The following is a 21,839-nucleotide window of genomic DNA, read 5'->3' as shown; positions in this document are numbered from 1 at the left end:
CATAAAATGTCAGGAACAGAGAAAAATTAATCAGACCAGACCATGGTATGTGTCTAGGTCTCCTGAATCTTAGGTCGGGTACCCCAACCACCAACTTAGCTATTCAGTACTCAGTCCAGTGAATGAACTCATCTTACTGCCACACATGCCTTTAGTAGTATCAATAGTGGTATAAATCTGTCCAATGGCAACAATCAAATATCATCCTCAGCTTCAATGAATACCACATTTCAAAATTTAGGAAATCAACAGTTTTATTTGAAATACACAATATTGTACAATACAATGAAAATCATCCACATTTTGTCATTAAGGTGTCAAAAACACTTAAAAATCCATTCTCAAATTCAGCATCAGAAAATTTCTGAACAGAGATTCTGGCGTTCCTCTGAATTTCAGTCCTGTCGTCCTCCGACAGTGTGAAGATTTCTGACATACAGCTTGCGTAGGAATCCACATCAGACGCTAGGTATCCTGTAGGTTGGTCATTCACAGGCACGACAATGTCCAGTTTTGGTCCACCGGAGTCGTGAGCCAGAATAATGCAACCTGCAGCCATCAACTCTACAACACCTAGAAATAAATCATAATTCTTATAACAGTGAAAGCAAGCAGACACAATGTATAGAACTAATTAAAGCTGGTGGAAAGAGAATCTACAGTAACAATATATTAATCCAAAAGTGAAGCCATTTTTACATATACAAGATTTGCTTTTATAAGGTGATGAATATTTTCTAAATTCTTTTGAATATATTCTTACCTATGCCAAAGTGCTCGTTCCACATGGTATGAAGACCGACTAGTGAAGTTGACATCAGGGATTTCAGATCGTCAAAGCTCACGTTAAGTCTGAATTCCACATTATCAGTGACACCCAGGTCTGCACACTTCTTCCGCAAGGCATCCACTCGCTCCCTGTCTCCTTGGTTACGGCAGCTGCCCACCAATAAGAGTTTGTATGTAGGTCTCTGATCCTTGGTGACGGAGGAGAGAAATTTGTGAAAAGCCTCAATCTGTAAAGGATGATCTTTTTCTGGTCTAAACTGTGATATCGACAAAATGTGCTTACAGCGTTTATCATCTAGAGGTATTTTCATGAATTCATTAATATCACATGGGGGATACACTATATGTGTTCTGTATTCCATCTGCCACAATTGTTTTATGTGTCCAAAAGTCCAGGTAGAATTCACAATGGCCACATGGCACCTTCTCCCTGCCCAGCCATACAGAAGGGCAAACAGTTTGTAGTACTGCACCTTAATGGTTGACAAAAACCAGCTCCTAGTGATGACAGTGGGGTTGTTATGACCCGACCGACGACTGGACACTTTATCTAACATATCAGTACTGACCGTGGGGTAGTGAACGTAACAGCCCACAGTGCAGTTTCCTAGGTAACGGAACAGAGGGAGAGTAAAAGCATAGCCCATACTGTCAATATAAATGTCTGGTACACACTTCCACAAAGCTTCCCATCCCAGCAGCACCGATCCCAGACTTTGCCCCAGCAGGGTAAAGTGAGGGTAGATGTGAGCTTCGACCCAACCGCGCCTGGTCAGGAACACGAAGGTGACTGGATTCTGGAGCACAATGTTAAAGCGCTGTTGAGCTCGCTGCATGATTTCTGCTGGTTTGGCATCATTGTCTCCTGTGTACACCACAATATGAACAGAAGGGTACCTGTAGCAGAGAAAATTCTAAAATTAATTTGAATTTTTTTTTTACCATGTCATTGTTAAGAAATAACTGAAATTTCTACCTTTCTCTGTCACCATGTGCATGAATATACATGCATTACATATTGTATAATATCTTAATTTTATTGAATTATCAATCAATTCTGTGGCTTTCCTTTTACTGGGTATTTCTGCAATGTACATATAAACGATACTATCCTTCATTTTCTGTGTGCTCACATAAAAAGCAAAGATAACAGACAGTGGTCAATTTCATAACTCCTATACAGAATGCAAAATTAGAGTAAGACAAACATGGACCCCTGGACACACCAGCCTAAGGAGGAGTAAGCTTCCCTTGTTGTCTAGTCACAATTTATTGGCTCACTCCCTATCCTTGCCTAGCACAAGAAATTGTTCACAGTAAAAACAATGTATTTCACTCCAGCATGTTCCTTTACCACAGAATCTGACAAATATTTACAGCAGGGACAATGAGTACATGCCTCACAACAAAAGACACGGATGAGCATGTTTGCTGAAACCAAGATCTTTTCAGCTTTTAAAGTCAACATAATTATGATGATAGCTCTTTAAAATCAAAATGAGGGCCAACTTTTGGAACTGATACAATATATCATAATGCGAGTCCAACATTGTCAATAAAATGATGAGATTTGGTAGAAAGTCATCACAATAATTTTTTAAAGCAAATTCTATCAATATATAAACACCTTTTCTGTATAGCCCTGACAGCCACCCAAAGAACTCTCTCTCCTCCACCTCCAGCATTACAATATGGGTGGAAGAAGCCTACCACACTCCTCCCATTCACAAATGTCCTGTAAGTTTTCCTCCTGTGATTTAGCAACAGTCTCAAAATAATAAACATCAATGTCAGGAAAGATATGACGCTGACGACGACATACAGGAACCACAGATACACCGCCATCCTGAAAAACAACATTAACTGAATAGACAAAATATGTTATAAGTTAAACCCTTATAATCTGCTTACACTGTATACACAATAATACAGTTTATCTAAAATTAAACGTCATAGAACTGCATACTCTGCATGAAAGGTGAAGATAACAAACAGTGATCAATCTCATAACTTCTATAAGCATTGAATACAAAATAGAGAGTTGGGCAAACAGGGACCCCTGGATATACCAGAGGTGGGATCAGGTGACTAGGAGGAGTAAGCATCTCTGTTGACCGGTCACACCCGTCATGAGCCCTACATCTTGATCAGGCAAACAAAGTTATCCATAGTCAAAATCAGTGTGCCAAGAACAGCCTAACAAATGAAGTAGAGTACACACAGAGTATATATAGCATGGCTCTAAGTTTGATTTTAATTAGATTGACACAAAATGCTTTTGAAAGTTAAGCCCTATAAATTGCTTACCGTACAATAAAACCAGATTATAGTGCGATTTTAGTGTAAAACTGCATGAATCTACATTATCTTAAATACCCAGGTAGCACAACAACGTTATTAAAACGTTGTAAAAACATTGTGAAAATGTTATGAAAACATTTTCTAAAACGTTATTATAACGTGATTTGTGTGGTTTTTTAAACGTTGGCATAACATTTTTTGAAAACAGTGTACTGCAATGTTTTGTAAACATTCCTAAGAAACGTTTTCATAACATTTAGAAGAAACGTTTTGAGAACATTTCTAAGAAACCATTTGAGAACATTTAGAAGAAACGTTTTGAGAACATTTAGAAGAAACGTTTTAAGAACATTCATAGAAACCATTTGAGAGCATTTAAAATTCAATTTTACAAGATTATATACATTCTTCCAACAATTTTGATAAATGTTTTCAAACCCTTTCAGCAATGTTTTTATATACTGTGAATATGTTTAAAAACCTGAACCGTAATAAAATAAAATAAATAAAAGTCTTCTTTGCAAATAAAATTTGTATTTTTGGAAAAATCAGCTCATATAATATCATTCGGAATCTGATGGAAATTCATCTTTTTGAATCGACTTCTTTCCCCCTTTTTTCTGAAAAAAGAAAGATTTGAACATGAAACATAAATTTACAAAATTATTACTCATTTATGCGGACAATTGCATGTACTATGTGTATTCACACAGCTGATGAAGACATGATCAACATGTGATATGCTACAGAGTTGTATAAACAGACCAGTATAAGATTTCACAATGTTTTACTGTATTTTTCTGATGACAAACTTCATATATACCTTAGCATAATTAGTTCCTCCAGGAAGGTATGGGGCGAATCTGAGAACGTCTAAAACTTTTCGTTTAATTGTCTCAAACGAAACAGTTTTCTTTGATGCTTTGCGTGCAGCAGCTATAGACACGTGAAACGGAATTCATTGTAAAAATTATATATTAAATTAATGCATGTGTTTAAAACAGTTGAATTACAGCATCAATCAAAATGACATGTACTACATATACTGAAATGAAATCACGAGGACAAAAGTGATGTGTACTTATATGTTTTAGTTTATTATCATTTTTTATACTGTGTTAACGCAAACTCGTATTTTGAAAAACTGTTAATCACATGGTTAACTTTAACACAGAAGTTAACACTGTGTTAAAGTTAACCAGCTATCGAAAAACCGGGCTCTGGGAAATAACGTCACAAAGATTTGACTGTTCGTAGTCATAGCGCCATATACATTGTACGTAAAGATGTATATACACGCATGATTCAAAACCATGTGTTTACTGTTAGTGTGCGCCAGGGTGTTTAATTTTCTGTGTTAGAGTGGTTAATTGACCGTGTGTGTCAGAGGGTGTTTTTTTTTAGTGTTTGATTGCCCGTGTGTCGATCACGGTTTTTAATTGACCGTGTGTAAATAAAAGTGCTCACTTCAGTGTACGTGCATCGGTAAGGTTTTCATTTCATAAGCTACAATTCAAGAAGCTAGAGTGAATAAAGCGATATATTTTACAAATGTTGTTTTAAGTACCATGTAGTGAATTTCTTACAAAAAATATCAGGATATTTAAAAGTGTTCAGCTGTAGGTGGGAAGCTATAACGTGAGAGGGAGAGAGAGAGAGATGTTGCGTGAATATGCTTTTTCACTTGACCCCTTTGGGTAGAAGGATAGATGTCGTAATGTTTCTCTCTGTAGCATGGCTTTCTGCATGCTGCACGATTTTCATGGGTTTGGGCAAATGCAATTACTTCTAACTTTTCTTTCGCAGTAAATGACTGACGTAATTTACTCATCTAAATGCAGCGAAATTTCGGATTGTTATGTTTGAATTCCCCGGGTTTTTCTTTTTTGTTTTTACAGACGGAGCACCAATTAAGCTTTTGGCTTTGATTATCATAATTTTGATAATTATCGAGTGGGGTTGATATACAACACATTGAATGTCCATTCAATATTTTGAATTACGTATATAACATCGGCTATATGATTTGAAGTTCATGTTTTGTCTCATTCATGCCACAGGCAATTGCATCGCTTGGGGTCGAATTTACTATGTACTCTTTATATAGTACATTCGACCCCAAGCGATGCAATTGCCTGTGATTCATGCTATCTAACTTTATCTAAAAAGCAAACAAAGCTGTTATGCGTAAATTTTACATCACTGATTCTGAAATATGATACCTGCTCTGGTGACAGTAACGTACGTTTCATTTTTGCACATAACGGAAGTCCTTACTATATCATGTTTACATATCAATGGGTAAATGTATGTTAATTTCCATGGAAAAAGTTCTTAAACTTTTAAGAAATAATAACATTTCATGAAACATTATGAATCGTCGGCGACAGCAATGCACACATTAACTGAGAATGGGTGAAATCGTGAATATCATGTTAAAGTGGTGATATTTATTTCAATTAAAACTATTAAAAAGTGCCTAAACATTTGGCTTCTTTTTTCCACACAATACACACACAAACAATTCAGAATCTATTCTACATATTTGTTTTTAATCCAAATAATTTGGAGTGCTTTACTTTTTGAAAATGACTTCTAAGTTATATCAAAGCACATATTAGATCTACACTAGTTTCAATACTAAATTACTTACATTTTGATGTTTCATCCAGGACTAGTACTGTAGCTTCTTTCGTTCAGTGTTCAATCTCAATAATGACGTATAAAAAATACGACGTCATATCTGAACTGTGATGACGTTGTGTTAGTGTACAAACGTTAATAGGATACGGTGTAAATTTTAAACTTCAAAACTTTCTAATTCTTTATTTTCTTTCAATTGTAAGCACCACCACAAAATGTATGTTATTCTAAAAAAAATTAATATAGATCTACGTGAAATAAAATATCCGGAAAGTTATGGTTTGAAATATAGTTTAATTATGCAATGGCTATTAAAATAATATTTAATTTGGAGAACTTTAGTTAATAATCACTTTATTGACTCTTGAATGTATGTATGCTAAACTGCAGTCGACTGGGCCAATGTTTCAAACATCATTTTGACTGACATTACATCGGCTTTAGAATTACGTTGGGCCAACATTGAGACAACGTAGAATTCCCAACATTAATATTTACTTGCGTTGGGCCAACATAGGGCCAGCATTGTGTTTCAAACCCAATGTTTCAAGTATTTTAAATTACGCAAACATGCGAACATTGGCCCAGCGTTGGCCCAATGTTGTATGCCCAACGCCAACCACCTGCCAATGGTACAACCATTTGCCAACGTTGGCCCAATGTAGTCATTCTATCTGGGATGTTATATTTGTGTTGGCTGGCAATATTTTAATATTATGTAATTTTAAAAAAATCATTTTCAAAAGAATATATTTAAAACACTACTTTGATTTGGGTCACTTTTTGAAAAACATAGTATATTAAGTATATTTTTAAAATCATTATTAAAACGTTTTGAAAACGTATTTTCAAATGTTTAAAAGAAAGATGATCCTAACATTTTCAATAATGTTTTTAAAACGATGACAAAATGATTTTAAAACATTGGTCAAAAACGTTTGCTTATAAAGTTTTTACAACTGAAAAAAAAAATGTTATTATAACATTATAAAAATGTTTTGTTAGTAATGTTTTCCGATAACATCCTTACAACAGGAATACAATGTTATGAAAACGTTTTGTGCTACCTGGGTAAACACCTAAAAACCCGAATCAATAAATATTTTCATAATGTACAAACCTATGTAACAACAAAGTAGATTTCTTACGTTTCTTTTTCTTATTTTTCTGATAGAATTAATTTAAAAAGAGATGAAAAGCATCTGCTGTGTCACTCATTCATATTGACAAATTTCACCCCAAAACACAGACTACGATCCTACACAATTAAATACGACTAATTTCCACAGGCGATTGTTTTATAAACTTTGCAAGCTATGCTAGATCTATATAATAACACAATATTATAGGCATAGGCCTATATAGCATAGCTGAAACATAAGCGCCTGTGCTAATTTCACCAAGTAAGTCATAATTTTTATATGAACAACAAAGCTCATTGGATTGTGCTGGACCTATTTCAGCTTCCGTCACAGCAACCTCAGCTACAAACAATAATGTTGAAACATAATCTGCTCAGGTTCTCTTACACGGTCTTAATCGACGGTTGCAAACTTGTGCAACAGTCAACTGCACTGTAACACGTTGTCTACTTTCATTTTGTGACAGTCACTTCCGGTTTATGAGAACCGCCAAACACGCATCAGATAAACTTCAGTAATGGATTTCGTCGACGAGGGCATTTTTTCTAGTTGAATGGGTGCGTGTTCCAGTTTTGCTTAAAGTAATAGGTCACGATTACTGAATCGTGACATGTAAATATAAACAAATGCGGGATTCTATGGCAGCGTGATCAGCTGATATTCGTGAGCATACAGTATATTTACACCTGTACGATCTGTAAGTATTTTATGATTCACATGCATGACTGAATTATATCGTCATTTGTCAACAATAGGTCTATATGTCAGATCTGGTATTATTCTTAGCTTTCCTCTTCATCTTAAAATATAATTAATGGAGATCAATTTACATGTAGCACGTACAATCATAAAGCATATTGAACTTTGAAGGTTATAAAAATTAGGTAAATTGAATGCTAAAGGCTTTTTATCAATAAAATCATTATTGCAGTGCTTGTTTATCTTTTTTTTTTGAAAAAAAAAAATCAACATTTGAGGAGATAACATGGTATTGATTCTTTTCATGGAGAACATCCATGCTTGCATAATATCAGATCTATGTAATGTGAAAAAATAACTTTTTAGAATTGATTGAAGAGATGGATGCCATATGGCAAGATATAAGTTCTTTTCAGTCATTGTCACCAGGTAAAGATGTGTAGCGGTCAGCCGGGTTCAATCGCCAGTGGCCAGATAGCTCAGTTGGTAGAGCACCTTAACTAGAGATTCAGGGGGCCTGGGTTCGAATCCCGGTCTGGTCCGTTGCATTTTCTCCCTTCTTGTTACATTTGGTGCTGTTGACCAGCCCCTGGAACTGACAGGTGAAAATGCCTGCCAGGGGATAAAGATCCTGGGTTAATGTCTTCAGGTGTGAAGACATTTAAGGAGGGAGGAATGTAGCGGTCAGCCGGGTTCGATCGCCGTTGGCCAGTTAGCTCAGTTGGTAGACCACCTGACTAAAGATTCTGGGGGCCCGGGTTCAAATTCCAGGTCTGGTCTGTTGCATTTTCTCCCTTCCTGTTACAGATGCAAAGAAAGAGCTGCATGTACAGGACTACAAGTTTGTATGGTTAATGGATCACTTGTGCGGTCAATGGATTACTTGTACGGTCGATGGACCACTTTAGGGCTGTCACGGTTTCAAAAATTTTTGGGTCGGGTTGGTTCTAAATTTTTTACTTCGGGTTCGGGTATTTTGGTTCGGGTCTATATAACTATTTTAAGAATCTAATATACAGTTAAAATCAAAAACATTTTGTCACAATAATTACTCGAGGACATGGACTAAGGTTTAGACTCAACATCCATGGTACTAGCAACGGCATTGTCACTTCTACTTATTTTCATCCATGCTTTCAATGTTTTGTCATTGACGATGTTGCTCCTGTGGCATATTTTCAATGCGTCTGACATATCTTACATATATCTGTCATTATTTACAGTTTTGTCGACAATGCCATCATTTAATAATTGATCAAAATACAGCCACCTTTGAGGATTTTGACGACATAATGATTTTATTTTAAAAACCAAACCCGAACCGAAATACGGAAAAATGGAACCGAACCCAACCTGAACAACACGATCTGCGGTTTTCGGTTATTTCGAGTACCCATTGCAGCCCTAGACCACTTGTACGGTCAATGGTCCACTTGTACGGTTGATCTGGATGGCCCACTTGTACTCGATGAATTTAATTGAATGCCACTTAGTAACTTGGATTGACAGGAGCACCTGCTAGATATTAGAGGTTAATACAAGAAATACCCGGGTCTTGACTTGAAAGCATGTTCACAGATTGCATCATGACATTTTCCAGGATATTCAAGGAACATATGCACAGATTACAATTAGTATTTGACAGGATTTGAAGACTAACGTGAAATGTTTTACCTCAATTAATGATTAGAGTAAGCCATTGAAGATACAGGTCTGTCTACAGATGTCAATGGTCAAGGACTTGGAGTTATATCAGGACCAGTCAAATTATGAGAGTAAAAGAACTCTGTAGTACTCCATACAATGAGAAACAGTATCACTGAACAGTTCAACTCTCCACTATTCTTTGTATGCTTGGAACATTGGACTTTCAATAACTGGAGTAAAGTACTATTCCAGTGATTTTTTAAAGGCCCATTTTTGGTCTGAATTTCGGCCCTTTCCCCTCCTAAAAATTGCCAATTTTTTCCCAAATAGCTTGCATTTTTCCCAATAATAAAATTATGAAAGGAAAACGTATTCGAAAAAAATTATATACATTATACTTAACAAAGAGTTATGGGAATGATGATTTGGATAGAATAGTTGAAAATGTTAGGTTAAAGAAAATTAGATGTGTAAATTAAAGATAATATAATGTTTGATATTATTTTAAATTTTATTTATGATAAAATTGATTTTTCCCAATTGAATGAAATGTAGACAATTTTTCCCAATAAAAATCGAATGCCACAGAACCCTTGTAAGAAATGTAGAAAAATCACTGTATTCAAGATCATTAGATGATATGTCAGAGAAGTGCTTTGACAGTTACAGAGGAATATGTTATGAAACTTTTAACAGTTGTAGAGGTAAAACTGGTGTAAATGAGGACATCAATGATGAAGAGGAACATAATTATCTGTTGATGACGAGGAGGACGGGGAAGATACTGTCAATGTTTAATCGGTGTGTTCATTTTAGGGTATTTAACCTTCCACTGAATCAAGTACATCACTAAATGCCTTGTTAGCCGTCATTGAATTTAAATTCTGCCTTCCAAGGGGAGATAAGTCATTAGTAAGAAGGTTATTTAAACAATGACCTTGACCTCATCTTAAAGACCCAACTTTAAGGTAACACCCCCAAGTTGTTAGCCGTCTGTCAATCAAACATTTAACAATAGATCTCATATGGAGTGACATCTGCAGAAACTGTGGTCTAGAGCTACCCCAGAGAGGTGTTTTGATAACAATAACAGCCAGTACCTGCAGGCATTCTTTAGATCTTGAGGAAGCCTTGTATTCTAGAGTTTTGATAGCATTGACCTGTCCACAACTGCTATTTTCTTGTAATTCAATTGTTTTTAAAAAGACCCCTGAACAACGCAATTTTAATATAATTGTAATTTCCCCCTCTATAGACTTGTATTATAAATTACACAATCAGAAATTAAACAATAATTTCCCCATTAATTTCTGTAACTTGTAACTTATTGAAATAATTTATATTATCAATTTATGGTAGTTCTATATTTATAAAAGAAATTATTCATTGAGCCAATGACTGAGAGTAAAAGAAAGAAAGAGGGGGTGGTGTAGACTCTGTGTTATCTAGCCATAGGGATACAACCATTATACAAACACTATGACCACAGAGACACTGCAGACAGCCCTGAGACCCTTCCTGAGTACATCAAAAGTATACACAGCACCCTGATCTCTTGGCTAGGTAAATAACAATGACCATAGATGAGCTCTGCCCACATCCAGTGATCCGTGAAGAAACCTTAAGGTATTTTATTTGGGTCTTTAAGGGAAAGGAGACTCCGCTGGTATGGCCACGTTGTCAGATCCAGCAGTGCAGTCAAGTGCGCTCTCAATATACAAGTTCCTGGGAGACGTAGAGTTGGTTGGCCAATGCTATCATGGAGAGAGCTGACGGAGAAAAATCGTAGAGAATGAAAGCTCTTTACTGCTGCCCCTCATGATCGGGAAAAAATGAGGTGAGATCTGACATGCGTGCAGCTAGCCAGCTACCTGGAAGGGGGCCCACTAGTGTGGACAATATCCGTACACCTGCATGTAAATAAAAAGGAACCAACAACAACAATGATATTACTATTCTTTCTAAAAACATGAGATCTGAGTTTGTTGTGTGACAATATCTTCCTAAGTTCAGAGTGGATTCACCTTTGACCATGCAACCTTAAAATCAAAAGGGGTCATCTACTCCTTTGGAATGTACTAGTGTACCAAGTTTGATGTCTGTTAAGCAAAGGGTCTCAAGATATTGAGCATACAGTATCTTCCTATACCCAGATTGGATTGACCCTTGACCACATGACCACAAAATCAAAAGGGGTCCTCTTCTACTCATAACCAACCCACATATGAAATATTACGATCAAGTGAATAGTTCTCAAGATATGGAGTGGACTTGTGGTCTACTAACATACCCACCAACAGGTGCAAAGCAATATGCCCCTCTTCTTTGATGGAGGGCATAAAAATAGGCAATGATTGCTCCTTCATCAAATGCTTGGCATTTAGAAGTGAGAGTCTCTTGTCTCTCAGATAAGCCTCTGAAAATGTCATGGCTAGCATTGGCATATTAAAGAATGCTCCCTGCTATGGCCCTGAAGGCCGCACATAGGTCTAAATTTGTGGCACTTCACCTACAGCTGGTGATGTCTCAATATGAGTGAAAAATTTGTGATAGGATGTAAAAACAAACAATAAACAATTCAGCCGATTAAGTTTTACATATAGTTATGTATAAGTTTTTTTTCAAACCTAGTATCTTTAAATCACATATTTCTTCTGGTAGGGGGATATAGGTGCTGACCTAATTTTGAGTAAGTATTGTAAACCTTTCGATTTTGTCAACCTTTCATAAATATATGACGAAATATGCCCTTTGCTTTTGGCAAAAGTTAGAAACTTCAACTTCATAAGGACTGAAAATCCCAGTGAATAATGCATAATGAAAATAACTCGATATCTGCTAGACTAGTTGGACTGAAGATCATTGAAACAGCAGATATTTGTAGCTCAGAAAGTAGGACCGGTTCTTACTGATCTCATGCTAAAGGTTTGTGAGCCTTTTTCTCGCTCATTCATTTCAGTGTGATTTTCATTCTTAGAAAAATTAAATATAACTATGAATTCATTCCACTGATTCATTGTACTGTTGTATAATCCTGTCAAAGGGGACTTTAAAAAGGTGTTTAGGAACAACATGTAATATTGTCAGTTTAAAGGGATACATGTGAATTTCTTCATTATATGCTTATTGAGACACTCTTCTCATTTCAGCTCCTCACATTTTAACAGGACTCGCACAAAGAAACCACAGAATTTAATGGATTATCGATGGGGCTGTCTACAGGTCACATGACCAGCAGATGTTGGAGTGCAACCAGAAACAGCTGTTCTGACAGATACAGACTTTGTTTGGAGATGGAACTAGGCCATTTCATCTTAAATTGTAACACAGAGCCTCACAGCCTGTAGTAAAAAAGTATTTCATAGGTAAGAAGTATTATCAAGTGTTTCTTTTTGTCCATAGTGTTCAGATTTCAGCTACATTTTCTTGCTCTCGGTTTTTCTTTTCATAAACAAAGAAATAACTGAAAAATTTGCTTGTAGAGCTGACTTGAAATGTAAATTAATTAAATCTACTCCTTTCTTGCTCGTCAAGTAGGTAAAATACTGCCTGGGTCATATAAATGTTTAAATAGTCAGGAAAATAATTAAAGCTGACAATCTGTGAAATAATGTTATAAATCTCATATTTTGACAAATTTTGTGATCCACAAACTCGATATCAAGTTAATGGTTGAGATCAGAGAAATCGGATACGCTGTGCTACGTCGGATGCACAGTAACATCGGCAAAGGCAATTAAACAGCTTGGAAACCTCGGAATTTTAAACATGAAACAAAAGTTTCTGTGTTAGTAAATTTTCACATGTTTTTTCCTGCTTTGGTTTTGGGACATTATCATCAGAATGATTGCTTTCATGGTTGTGTACTTTGTTTTGAAAAATGAGATTAACTTGATGACCTTATAACCCAGTTCCTGAAAATGACTATTGATTTAATGTGGGGTTTTTGTAGCAAGAAATGGACAAACAAAAAAATCAATTTTGTAAAATTAAAAACTGTTGTGCATTATATACCCCCCCCCCCCCCAATGTATCACTCCACAAAGTAAAATGTGGAAAATTGTACTTTAATCTTAAAATAATGAAAAATGAGTATTATGAAGTGAGACGAAGTGCGTGTTGCAGTACTGATAAAAGATTTCTCGGCATTTTATAAACTTAATTACCAGTCAACTCAATTTATTCTAAATAGCTTTACATTGAGAGTTTAAATGATTCTGTCATGAAATGTTAAGTATGACCTTATATATATGTAAAACACCTGTACAGGTGATGATAGTCGCTCATCCATGATGTCATTTAACCCGTATTTCCCATTGTCAAATTGTATGGGGTCAACATTAATCAATTTAAATGGTTTCTTATTCTATGTGGGAGGTGAAGGAATTTGTGTTTAATACAGTGTTGTGTCATCATATGTATAGACCTGCTGTGATCTGTGAATGAAACCAGTTTTTTTCTGCTTCATTGGTGGAGTCAACTTACATTAGACAGAAGAATTAATTACAAGCCACCTTAATTAACCTGCTGACCCTGGAGAGTGGATCATTAATCCTATTAGTATATAATATATCCCAGTTTGTTTACTGGATTTGTTTGCTTGATAAAGAATCCCTACAGGTCATGCATAAAACTTAAGGAGGATTTATTAGGAGTGTGGAAGATTAGTAAGTTTTTACTTCTCTCAGCTTGTCCAACAGTGAGAGAAGCGTGAGTGTATTGCCTCTGTGGGAAGTGATATAATGGGAGATAATCCAGATCTTGTTAATCCTGCTCCTCCAGAGGGCCAGAGTTCAGATGTGGAGGAAGTGGTCAGTCCCAGGACTAGCTCTGATAAGGTAGAGATGCTGATGTACGAATCGAATCGTTTAGATAAACTCATTATGAAATGTGGATGTCAATCAGTTTATGTTGGGAAGGTGAACCAAAGGTAAATCGCAACTCTTTGTGATTAAGTGACCAGGCCAAAAGCAAGGACAATGAGTGACCAAAATAAGCACCAGACAAAGAATGAATAATAATTGTGCATTAAAGTGGGCAATCAATCGCCAGGTGACAGGTCCAATCAGGAGAGGTGGTCAAGGAACAAGTGATTATGGTCACACAAAAAACTCTCAGAATTGCATTCCACTTGATATCTTTTCTGTAGGGACACATACAGGTGGAAAGTCTATTTATTTTGCGTATACTTAAAGGAATTGCTTCTATGACAGTTGGTCAATAATGAGCAGAGGTAAAACTGGTAGTTTCTGATAAGGGAAAGGTTTTTTTTTTGGTGTGGTAAAATTCAGACAAAACAAAACCTTGATTATACATAAATATTTACTCATCAGACGTGTGACATATTTCGTAATTATAGTGCTGTAGGAATTCCTAGGAGAGTGGATCAACCTTGTTATGTTTTTGTTAATTAGAGTAATTGTTAATTAGAGTAATATTGTGTCATTACTCACTCATTACTGCCAGAAATACCTCATTGTCACAAAAAAGTTAGAGATTTAATTCTGTGTAGTGGGGGAATTAGCATTTTCAATTGTCTGCTTGTTCACAGGAAGGAGACCAGGTAGAACAGTGGGTATTCAGTATATTGCTGATCAAACGGGCCGAGCCCATTTTGTTTCTGAAATATAATATCTTTTGGAAACATATGTATATGTAGCATTTGGCACAATAACAAATACAAAAAATCTCTTTTTTAAGCTGTGGATCGATTGAGATGAAGGATTTAAATTAAGTTACTTTGCAGATGCAAATAAGCATGATTTAATCTTTGGTATGAAATCTTTCAATATCTATTATTCATTGCTCCAGTGATTTGTTCAGTGTTTACAATAACGTATATATAAATAAATGATTACTTCTGTCCAAGTGAATCATTCCTTCATGTTCAATGCTAGAGGAAATTCCTTAATCCAAGTGAATCGTTCAATTCTAGAGGATGTTAATACTATTATTGAAATAGTTTACATTCAGATTGTTTGGAGAAAAGAAAATATTCAATATGTAATAGACCAACTGTTTAAAAGATATTCTATTGCATCATTTCAGAAAATGGAAGAGAACATGAATTCTATGGACCATGATGGCCATGTTCTAAAGGACGAGGTGAACTTTATCCACAATGTGTCGCAGTTCTTCAACCAAGAAGCGTTGAGCGATGTCAAGCTAAAAGTTGGAGAGGACATTTTTTTCGCTCACAAGTTTGTCTTGGCCAAGTCCAGTGATGTATTTCGAACCATGTTATACGAGAGTCGCTGGTCCCAGGAAAACATGGCAGAAATCGTACTCAGTGAAACGCCCGAATGTCAGTCCGTGTTTGAAAAATTCCTGAGATTTCTTTACACGGCTGAAGTTATGGTTACTGTTGAAATAGCTGTTGGAATTTTGTGTTTGGCAGACAAATATAACGTCACATCCCTGAAACAGTTGTGTACCAATTACATGGTGGAAAACTCTAGGTCACCGAAAATAAAAAATGCTGTGCAATGGTATCCCTGGTCAAAAGCTCTGGGATTGACCGACCTTATTGATCAGTGTGCAAAGACTATTGCTTGGAACACCGACAATCTACTAAAACTAGAGGAGTGGAAATTCATGGATTTTGATTTTATATACGACATGCTAAAGAATGAAGAACTGGTCATTCCCAATGAGTATGTCCTATTTAATTCACTCCTGACGTGGTTAAATCAAGATGGAAATTTACAGCAACTGAAAGAAAATGCCAAAAAATTGCTTCCCTTAATTCGGTTTCCACAGATGATGGTGAATCAGTTGTATGAGATCGAGAAGTCTGTGATAACGGAGAATGAGGAATGTAAAGATCTGATCTTAGCTCTGGTCGGGAAAGCCTACAGATTCCGCTCCCTATGCCCCACACAGATGGAGCTGGACATCTCGTTCAGTGATCCGTTTTACATGCCGAGAAATTACACGGACTTGGCTGTGGACACGGTGAGGATGCAGAACACGTTGAGGTTTGGAATTCAGGTGGACGTGAGAACCTACGCAGGACCAGTTCCCACGGATAAACGAGAAGGGGAGTGGAAAATCACCTACCGCAAAAACGGGGACAACTGGACATTACAGATTTTTTGCCATGATTCGGCGACGGTAAATGGGGAAGCAAGAGTTCAAGCGGCAGTGATTGTGTTCGATGAAGAGGAAAATGTCATTCAAGTAGAACAAGTCCCCACCTACACTTGTTCCCGTGGCAACCATTTGGCCTTGAACATAAATGTGGATAATTTTAACGACTCCAAAATGATGGCTGTCTTGTTGAAACCAGTGGCTGTTTGACATTTGATTGTTTTACAGCATTCTCAAAAACGAAGGTGTTCTAACATGTCTAATAAGGCCAAAATAGAATATATGTGCGTTTCCAGTTTCCCAACCCTAAATACTCTAGCGATGATATATATATAAAACAAACTTCCGGAATTTTTTTTCTTTTCATGTTCGAGTTTCTTTGATTTACATTTTGACTACTATTGATCTTTAAAATGTTTGTAAACTATTTCTAATAAAATGTTTTAATAAAATAAAATGTTTTACCTACCTACCCTATTTTAAAAAAATTGGGGAAGTGAAATAGGAAACACACATATATTATTTTGGCCTAACCTCAATGGAGATAAGTAACTCATTTGTGGTTGATCCAGTCAGAAATTCGCATTGCTAAACTGAACAAATGATCAACAATAGTCCACAAGAGACAGCTTCTATAAGTAGTTACAAGGGTTTGCTATAAGAGCAGTTTGAACTAGCTTTGTGTGTGTGATAGGCCGAAATATAAAATTGTGTTGTTTCTGCCAACTCGATCGACCCAGAATTATACTCCCTACCCGAGAATTTTATTTTTACAATTGTTCAAGAAATTAATGAACAAACATTGTTTTGGTAGTTGACACTTTTAATTATTTAGTAGGATATAGAAGCATATTCATTTAAAAATTGCATTTATTTAATAGTGAAAAATGAGCCCCTGTTCAATAATTTAATATAATAATCATGATTTTTGTGTGAACTCTTAAAGTTTGAGAAAAAATTTAATTTATTTCCTACCAACTTGCCCTAATTTTTTACTTGGGTGTTAGCGGAAACACAACAATTTATATTCTTGGCCTTGACTGATGTGTACCTGTATAAACAGATGTCCTTGTTTGTTTGTTTGTGCTCTGTTAACCGTGACTACCTGAGTGTTGGACAGCTTGTGAAGATATTATTTTATACGAAGTGTATGACAATCAATGGATGTCTTTCATGAACAGGTACTCCACTATATTCTGAATGATCTCGACTTTGTGTTGATATTGAAAATAAGCATTGTGTAATGCCCTGCATGGTGTATTGATATTACTTTATTACGTAACCTGTTGAATATTGCATTATATTACACAATTTGTTGTTGGATATTGCAGTAAAACATGGATACAGCAAAAACACTTATACTGAATTCATGCTTACAGCAAAGATTTCATTCTCTAGTTTTAAAAGCATAATTATGAACTCATTGGATATATTATAATGAATGAGAAATTTGTCTCCAGCACTTAGCTGCAATAGTGATTTATTGTATTGTGTTATGTAACTTGTAGTTCATCCCAACAATTGTCTGAAGAGTAAAAGGGCAAGAAATGAATAAGATTTTACATATTTACTTTGGTGCTGGTAAAAACTGGTTGATATGTTTGTATGTGAACAGTAAAACATGGTTATAAAGAACCTCCAGGACCAGCAAAAACAGTTCATTATCACCAAACTTCATTATACAGTAAAACACGGTTTTAAAGAACATTTAAGGCCAGCAAAAACAGTTCATTATAACCAAACTTTGTTTTATATCCAATACAAATTTTTGTTATTTTCCTCTCCTAGGAGAATATATAAGTATGAATTCATTATACATATGTTTTACTGTAATATAAAGAGTGCATACTATTGCGTTTAGGGGTGTGAACTGCAGCATTATGAATGTAACCTTTCACCGTTTGCCTAATGGACAAAATCAAAACAACACTAGTGAACATCTGTTTTGTTAATTTTGTAGCAGTAGTTTATTAAGGGTGTGCACATTGTATATTCATTACAGTGATGCCGAGGACTGTATTTAGCTAGGGTGTTCACATTGCATTGTATATTTATTACAGTGATGCCGAGGACTGTATTTAGCTAGGGTGTTCACATTGCATTGTATGTTTATTACAGTGATGCTGAGGACTGTATTTCGCTTTGTTTTGATGTTTTTATCCTGTAGCACACATTTTGTTTTTGTGGATTGTAGAATTATTTTTGATCGAGTCTTTCAGTTTTGTGCATTACCCGTGTAGGTATAGACTTTGTGTGTTACCTGTATTCATATGTAGGTATAAACAGACAGAATTGGAGCATTTATTTTTTGTGTGAATACATTTAATTTTAAATGTTATAAATTGTCAATGGTTTAGAAGTGGGGAGGGAGTGGTCAAAATCACAACAAAATTTTTTGTCCTGGACCATGTACATTGCAATATAATGAAGAACTAGGTACACTAACCCTCATATTTGACCTCTTTTCTAAACTAAACCGTTGCAGAGGTAGCATGATTATAGAGATAGTAAAGCTTATTTTGTTGGAAAATATTTCTCATCCCAAATTATCTTATTCCTTTCTGATATAATTAAATAAGATATATGAATGATATAATGATAGACTGCATGTTTGCACTGTAGGACATGTAGGAGCTAACTTGTAAAGCAGATTGAATTTTTGTCCAGGAAGCAAAAAATTAGGGGACATAATTTGAAGATAATCATTTTAAATTTTTAAATTTGGAAGTAAATGCAGATGAAATGCACAAAATTATTATCATTTATAGGAAATGACTTGTATGAGTCATTTGGACTCATTTTAATTCTTTCAAAAAATGTGAAAAAAATGACCTTTTAGTATCCCTTTAACAGAGGTTTATGTACTATAACAGGAAGGGGGAAATTACAATGAACCCGACTGGGATTTGAACCTAACAACTGAGCTATCCAACCACCAGCGATCAAACCGTCTGACCACCACAGTACAAAACAAAGTAAAATTTTAGTAAGGAGTGAGGAATTGCTCCATTATTCCAAGTTGTCTACCTTGATCAAATTAGATATTTCAAAAGCAAAATGACTGGCAATTTACATTTCCTTAGGTTTTTCATAAAAACTTGGAAAATCAACTCATAACTTCTAAAAAAAAAACTGTTATAAAATTTGCTTCTAAATGTAATATTACACAAGATGTATTGTGATACATGTGTAGTAAGAATCCTGAAAAACAATAGAGACATTTCTGAGACCATGTGAAGCTTTATTCAGCTATTTAATCAGTGTTGTTCCATCTCCCTATCTGATTAAAATCAGATCCTATGATCTATACTCGCGTAGATCACTACTTTAAGATCCCTAGAGTAGCGATCTACGTGAGCGGATCATAGAATCTGATTTTAATCAGATTGCTCCATCTCCGAGACCATGTGAAGCTTTATTTAGCTGTTTAAAGGCATCTTTTATCTCAAAAATGACATCACAATATTTTGCAAGAATGCCAAAAAACAAATTTGTAGCATTAATTATGAGTTATGATCTATAGCTGCAGCGCTTTGAAATTGAAGTCATTTATAAAATGTTTGTCTGGAGGACAATATATTAAACTGGTACCCTGCTGATTGGTGACTACACACTAACATAAGGGATGCGAAGTACCAGTTTGGGCAAATGAGAATGGGGAATTTTTTTGTGATTACTATCCTATCCAATCTGTTTGTAAACATTCTGAAGAACTTTTTGTGATTTTCTAGTTATGATCTTTAATTTCGCCACCTTTTTGGAACATGCAAATTTTTACCAATATCTTAGACCCTATGCCTTTAATCAGTGTTGGTCCTTGTAGACAAGCTGCAATGTTAGACAATTGTACGTTATTGTCTGCCATTCTATTGAGATAGGAGTTTGCACACGTTCAACAAACTTTTGAATATATGAAGATCTAGCAATGAATATCGTCTTACTCCAAAATTTTTATTGCTTTTTGTAAACTAAATTGAACCCAACTTTGTATACATGGCCAGTCATGTTGCTTCAAGTATCGCATAATTATCTAAAGATTTGCATAAATAGTTTTGGTCGACACTGGAGTTTTAATAGAAAACCCCACAAGTTACCATTCCTGACAGCGTTCAAGGAAGACATTTGAAACCTGAACTTGATATCAAGTCAGTTTGGGGGAAAATTATTTTTTTATTTTTGCATCATGAAAATTACTGAATTTAAGAGAAATCAATCCATGGTTGGATATGACAAATACCTCACAAAGTCACTTTTTAAAAATATTGGCTCATTTGGCTCCGGAAATTATCTTGAGAGAATTTGTTTTAGAAAACATTTTATTACCATAGAAACCACAAGCTAGCAATATAGTAGTAGGTTTAGTTCACCCTAGAAAGGATCATCCAGTACTGGTGATGGTAGAAATGTCAAAAGTGATTTTTGCAGAAGATGAAGATCAACAATTGAAATCGGTGATTTTTTTTTTTAAAATGACTCCACGCTGAAAATCAAAGTTTGTTAGATCACAGGCAATTTGCATTTATCGAGAATTGTAACCCATTAAGTCCCAATAATATTGATGGGCAGTTGCAATTATATTAATGTATACACATACAGTATATATATACATCCTTTTTATGAAGACATTTGGTATTTTACATGCATTTAGAATCAGGGATTTCATGCTAGAAGTGAACAAGTTGTTATTCAATCTTTATTTTGTCGGTAATGGTTGTAGCATAATTGATTTACCGGTACATGTGTATTAATAAAAGATTGCAAATTCCATATTTATCTATATCAAGTCTTTTGATATGCTTGTGCAGTTTGCTGCAGGTGTAGCAGTAGCTGCAATGTGGTCCTAGCCCTCCCATTTGGGGGATGGGGTTATACTCTCCCGTAAACAGAAGATCTTAAGAGGGCATTCAGGGCAACATGATTGTAGCTAGTGTTCATCAAAATGCCTTTTCATTTGTTTATCTTATCAGCTAGAAAAAGACAAGCGCAAGTGGAGACTTCGTGAACCCATTGGACAGAGATGCCTGGAAGTCAAATGTTAGGTCTGCCATGCGTGCAGCAAGCCAGTTACCTGGAAGGGAGCCCACTGCTGTGGAAGATGCACCTAATCCTGCACATTAATCAAAATGATGATCTTCAATGTGGAGCATTAATAAGAGTTATGTCCCTTGGAGTGTTTGGCAAGATTTGTTGTTTTGATGGCGTATAAAAGCACTTCTGGCCCATGGACACATTTGCCAAATAATCTATAATTGAGCTCCTTGTAAACTTTTAATGTTAACCGAGATAGCAAACCTGTTTTTCCTTTGCGTAAATTATGGATCTACAACATCTGTGGCCTTCATTTGAATTTATAGTCAATACAAAATCTCGATATTCAATTTCTATAATACATTGTCATTTGTAGATGTGCATATTGTTGGAACAGGAGGATCCAATTGTTATCCTTAAAGTTATAGTTGATGTAAGTGGGGTGGAGGATGTTAAAATAGCTTTTGAACACTTCTCTTATATGGCTTATCCGAGATTTGA

The 21,839-nt window shown here is 35.5% G+C and overlaps 2 protein-coding genes across 5 annotated transcripts; one reads left to right on the top strand and one right to left on the bottom strand.

Annotated features, from left to right (window-relative positions):
* Positions 1-236: 236 nt before the first annotated feature.
* On the bottom strand, positions 237-7,401 carry LOC125681210 (GDP-Man:Man(3)GlcNAc(2)-PP-Dol alpha-1,2-mannosyltransferase-like). Of its 3 annotated transcripts, none has more exons than XM_048921195.2 (4): positions 7,263-7,401; positions 2,417-2,635; positions 764-1,686; positions 237-573 (listed from the first exon to the last, which is right to left on the bottom strand). In XM_048921195.2, the coding sequence occupies exons 2-4, from the start codon at positions 2,632-2,634 to the stop codon at positions 293-295; spliced, it is 1,422 nt and encodes a 473-aa protein (XP_048777152.1). In that variant the 5' UTR covers position 2,635; positions 7,263-7,401; the 3' UTR covers positions 237-292. The 3 variants fall into 3 exon arrangements, with proteins under 3 accessions (XP_048777152.1, XP_048777151.1, XP_048777150.1); XM_048921194.2 differs by having other exon boundaries at positions 7,188-7,344; XM_048921193.2 differs by lacking the exon at positions 7,263-7,401 and adding an exon at positions 3,914-5,151 and having other exon boundaries at positions 2,417-3,710.
* Positions 7,402-7,431: 30 nt separating this feature from the next.
* On the top strand, positions 7,432-21,077 carry LOC125681211 (BTB/POZ domain-containing protein 17-like). Of its 2 annotated transcripts, XM_048921196.2 has the most exons (4): positions 7,432-7,572; positions 12,371-12,586; positions 13,910-14,059; positions 15,270-21,077. In XM_048921196.2, exons 3-4 carry the CDS (start codon positions 13,964-13,966, stop codon positions 16,518-16,520), a joined length of 1,347 nt encoding a protein of 448 aa, XP_048777153.2. In that variant the 5' UTR covers positions 7,432-7,572; positions 12,371-12,586; positions 13,910-13,963; the 3' UTR covers positions 16,521-21,077. The 2 variants fall into 2 exon arrangements, with proteins under 2 accessions (XP_048777153.2, XP_048777154.2); XM_048921197.2 differs by lacking the exon at positions 13,910-14,059.
* Positions 21,078-21,839: the final 762 nt, after the last annotated feature.

The sequence above is a fragment of the Ostrea edulis genome, chromosome 2 (assembly GCF_947568905.1).
Source record: "Ostrea edulis chromosome 2, xbOstEdul1.1, whole genome shotgun sequence".
NCBI lineage: Eukaryota > Metazoa > Mollusca > Bivalvia > Ostreida > Ostreidae > Ostrea > Ostrea edulis.
This window is presented reverse-complemented; position numbering and strand designations above follow the sequence as displayed.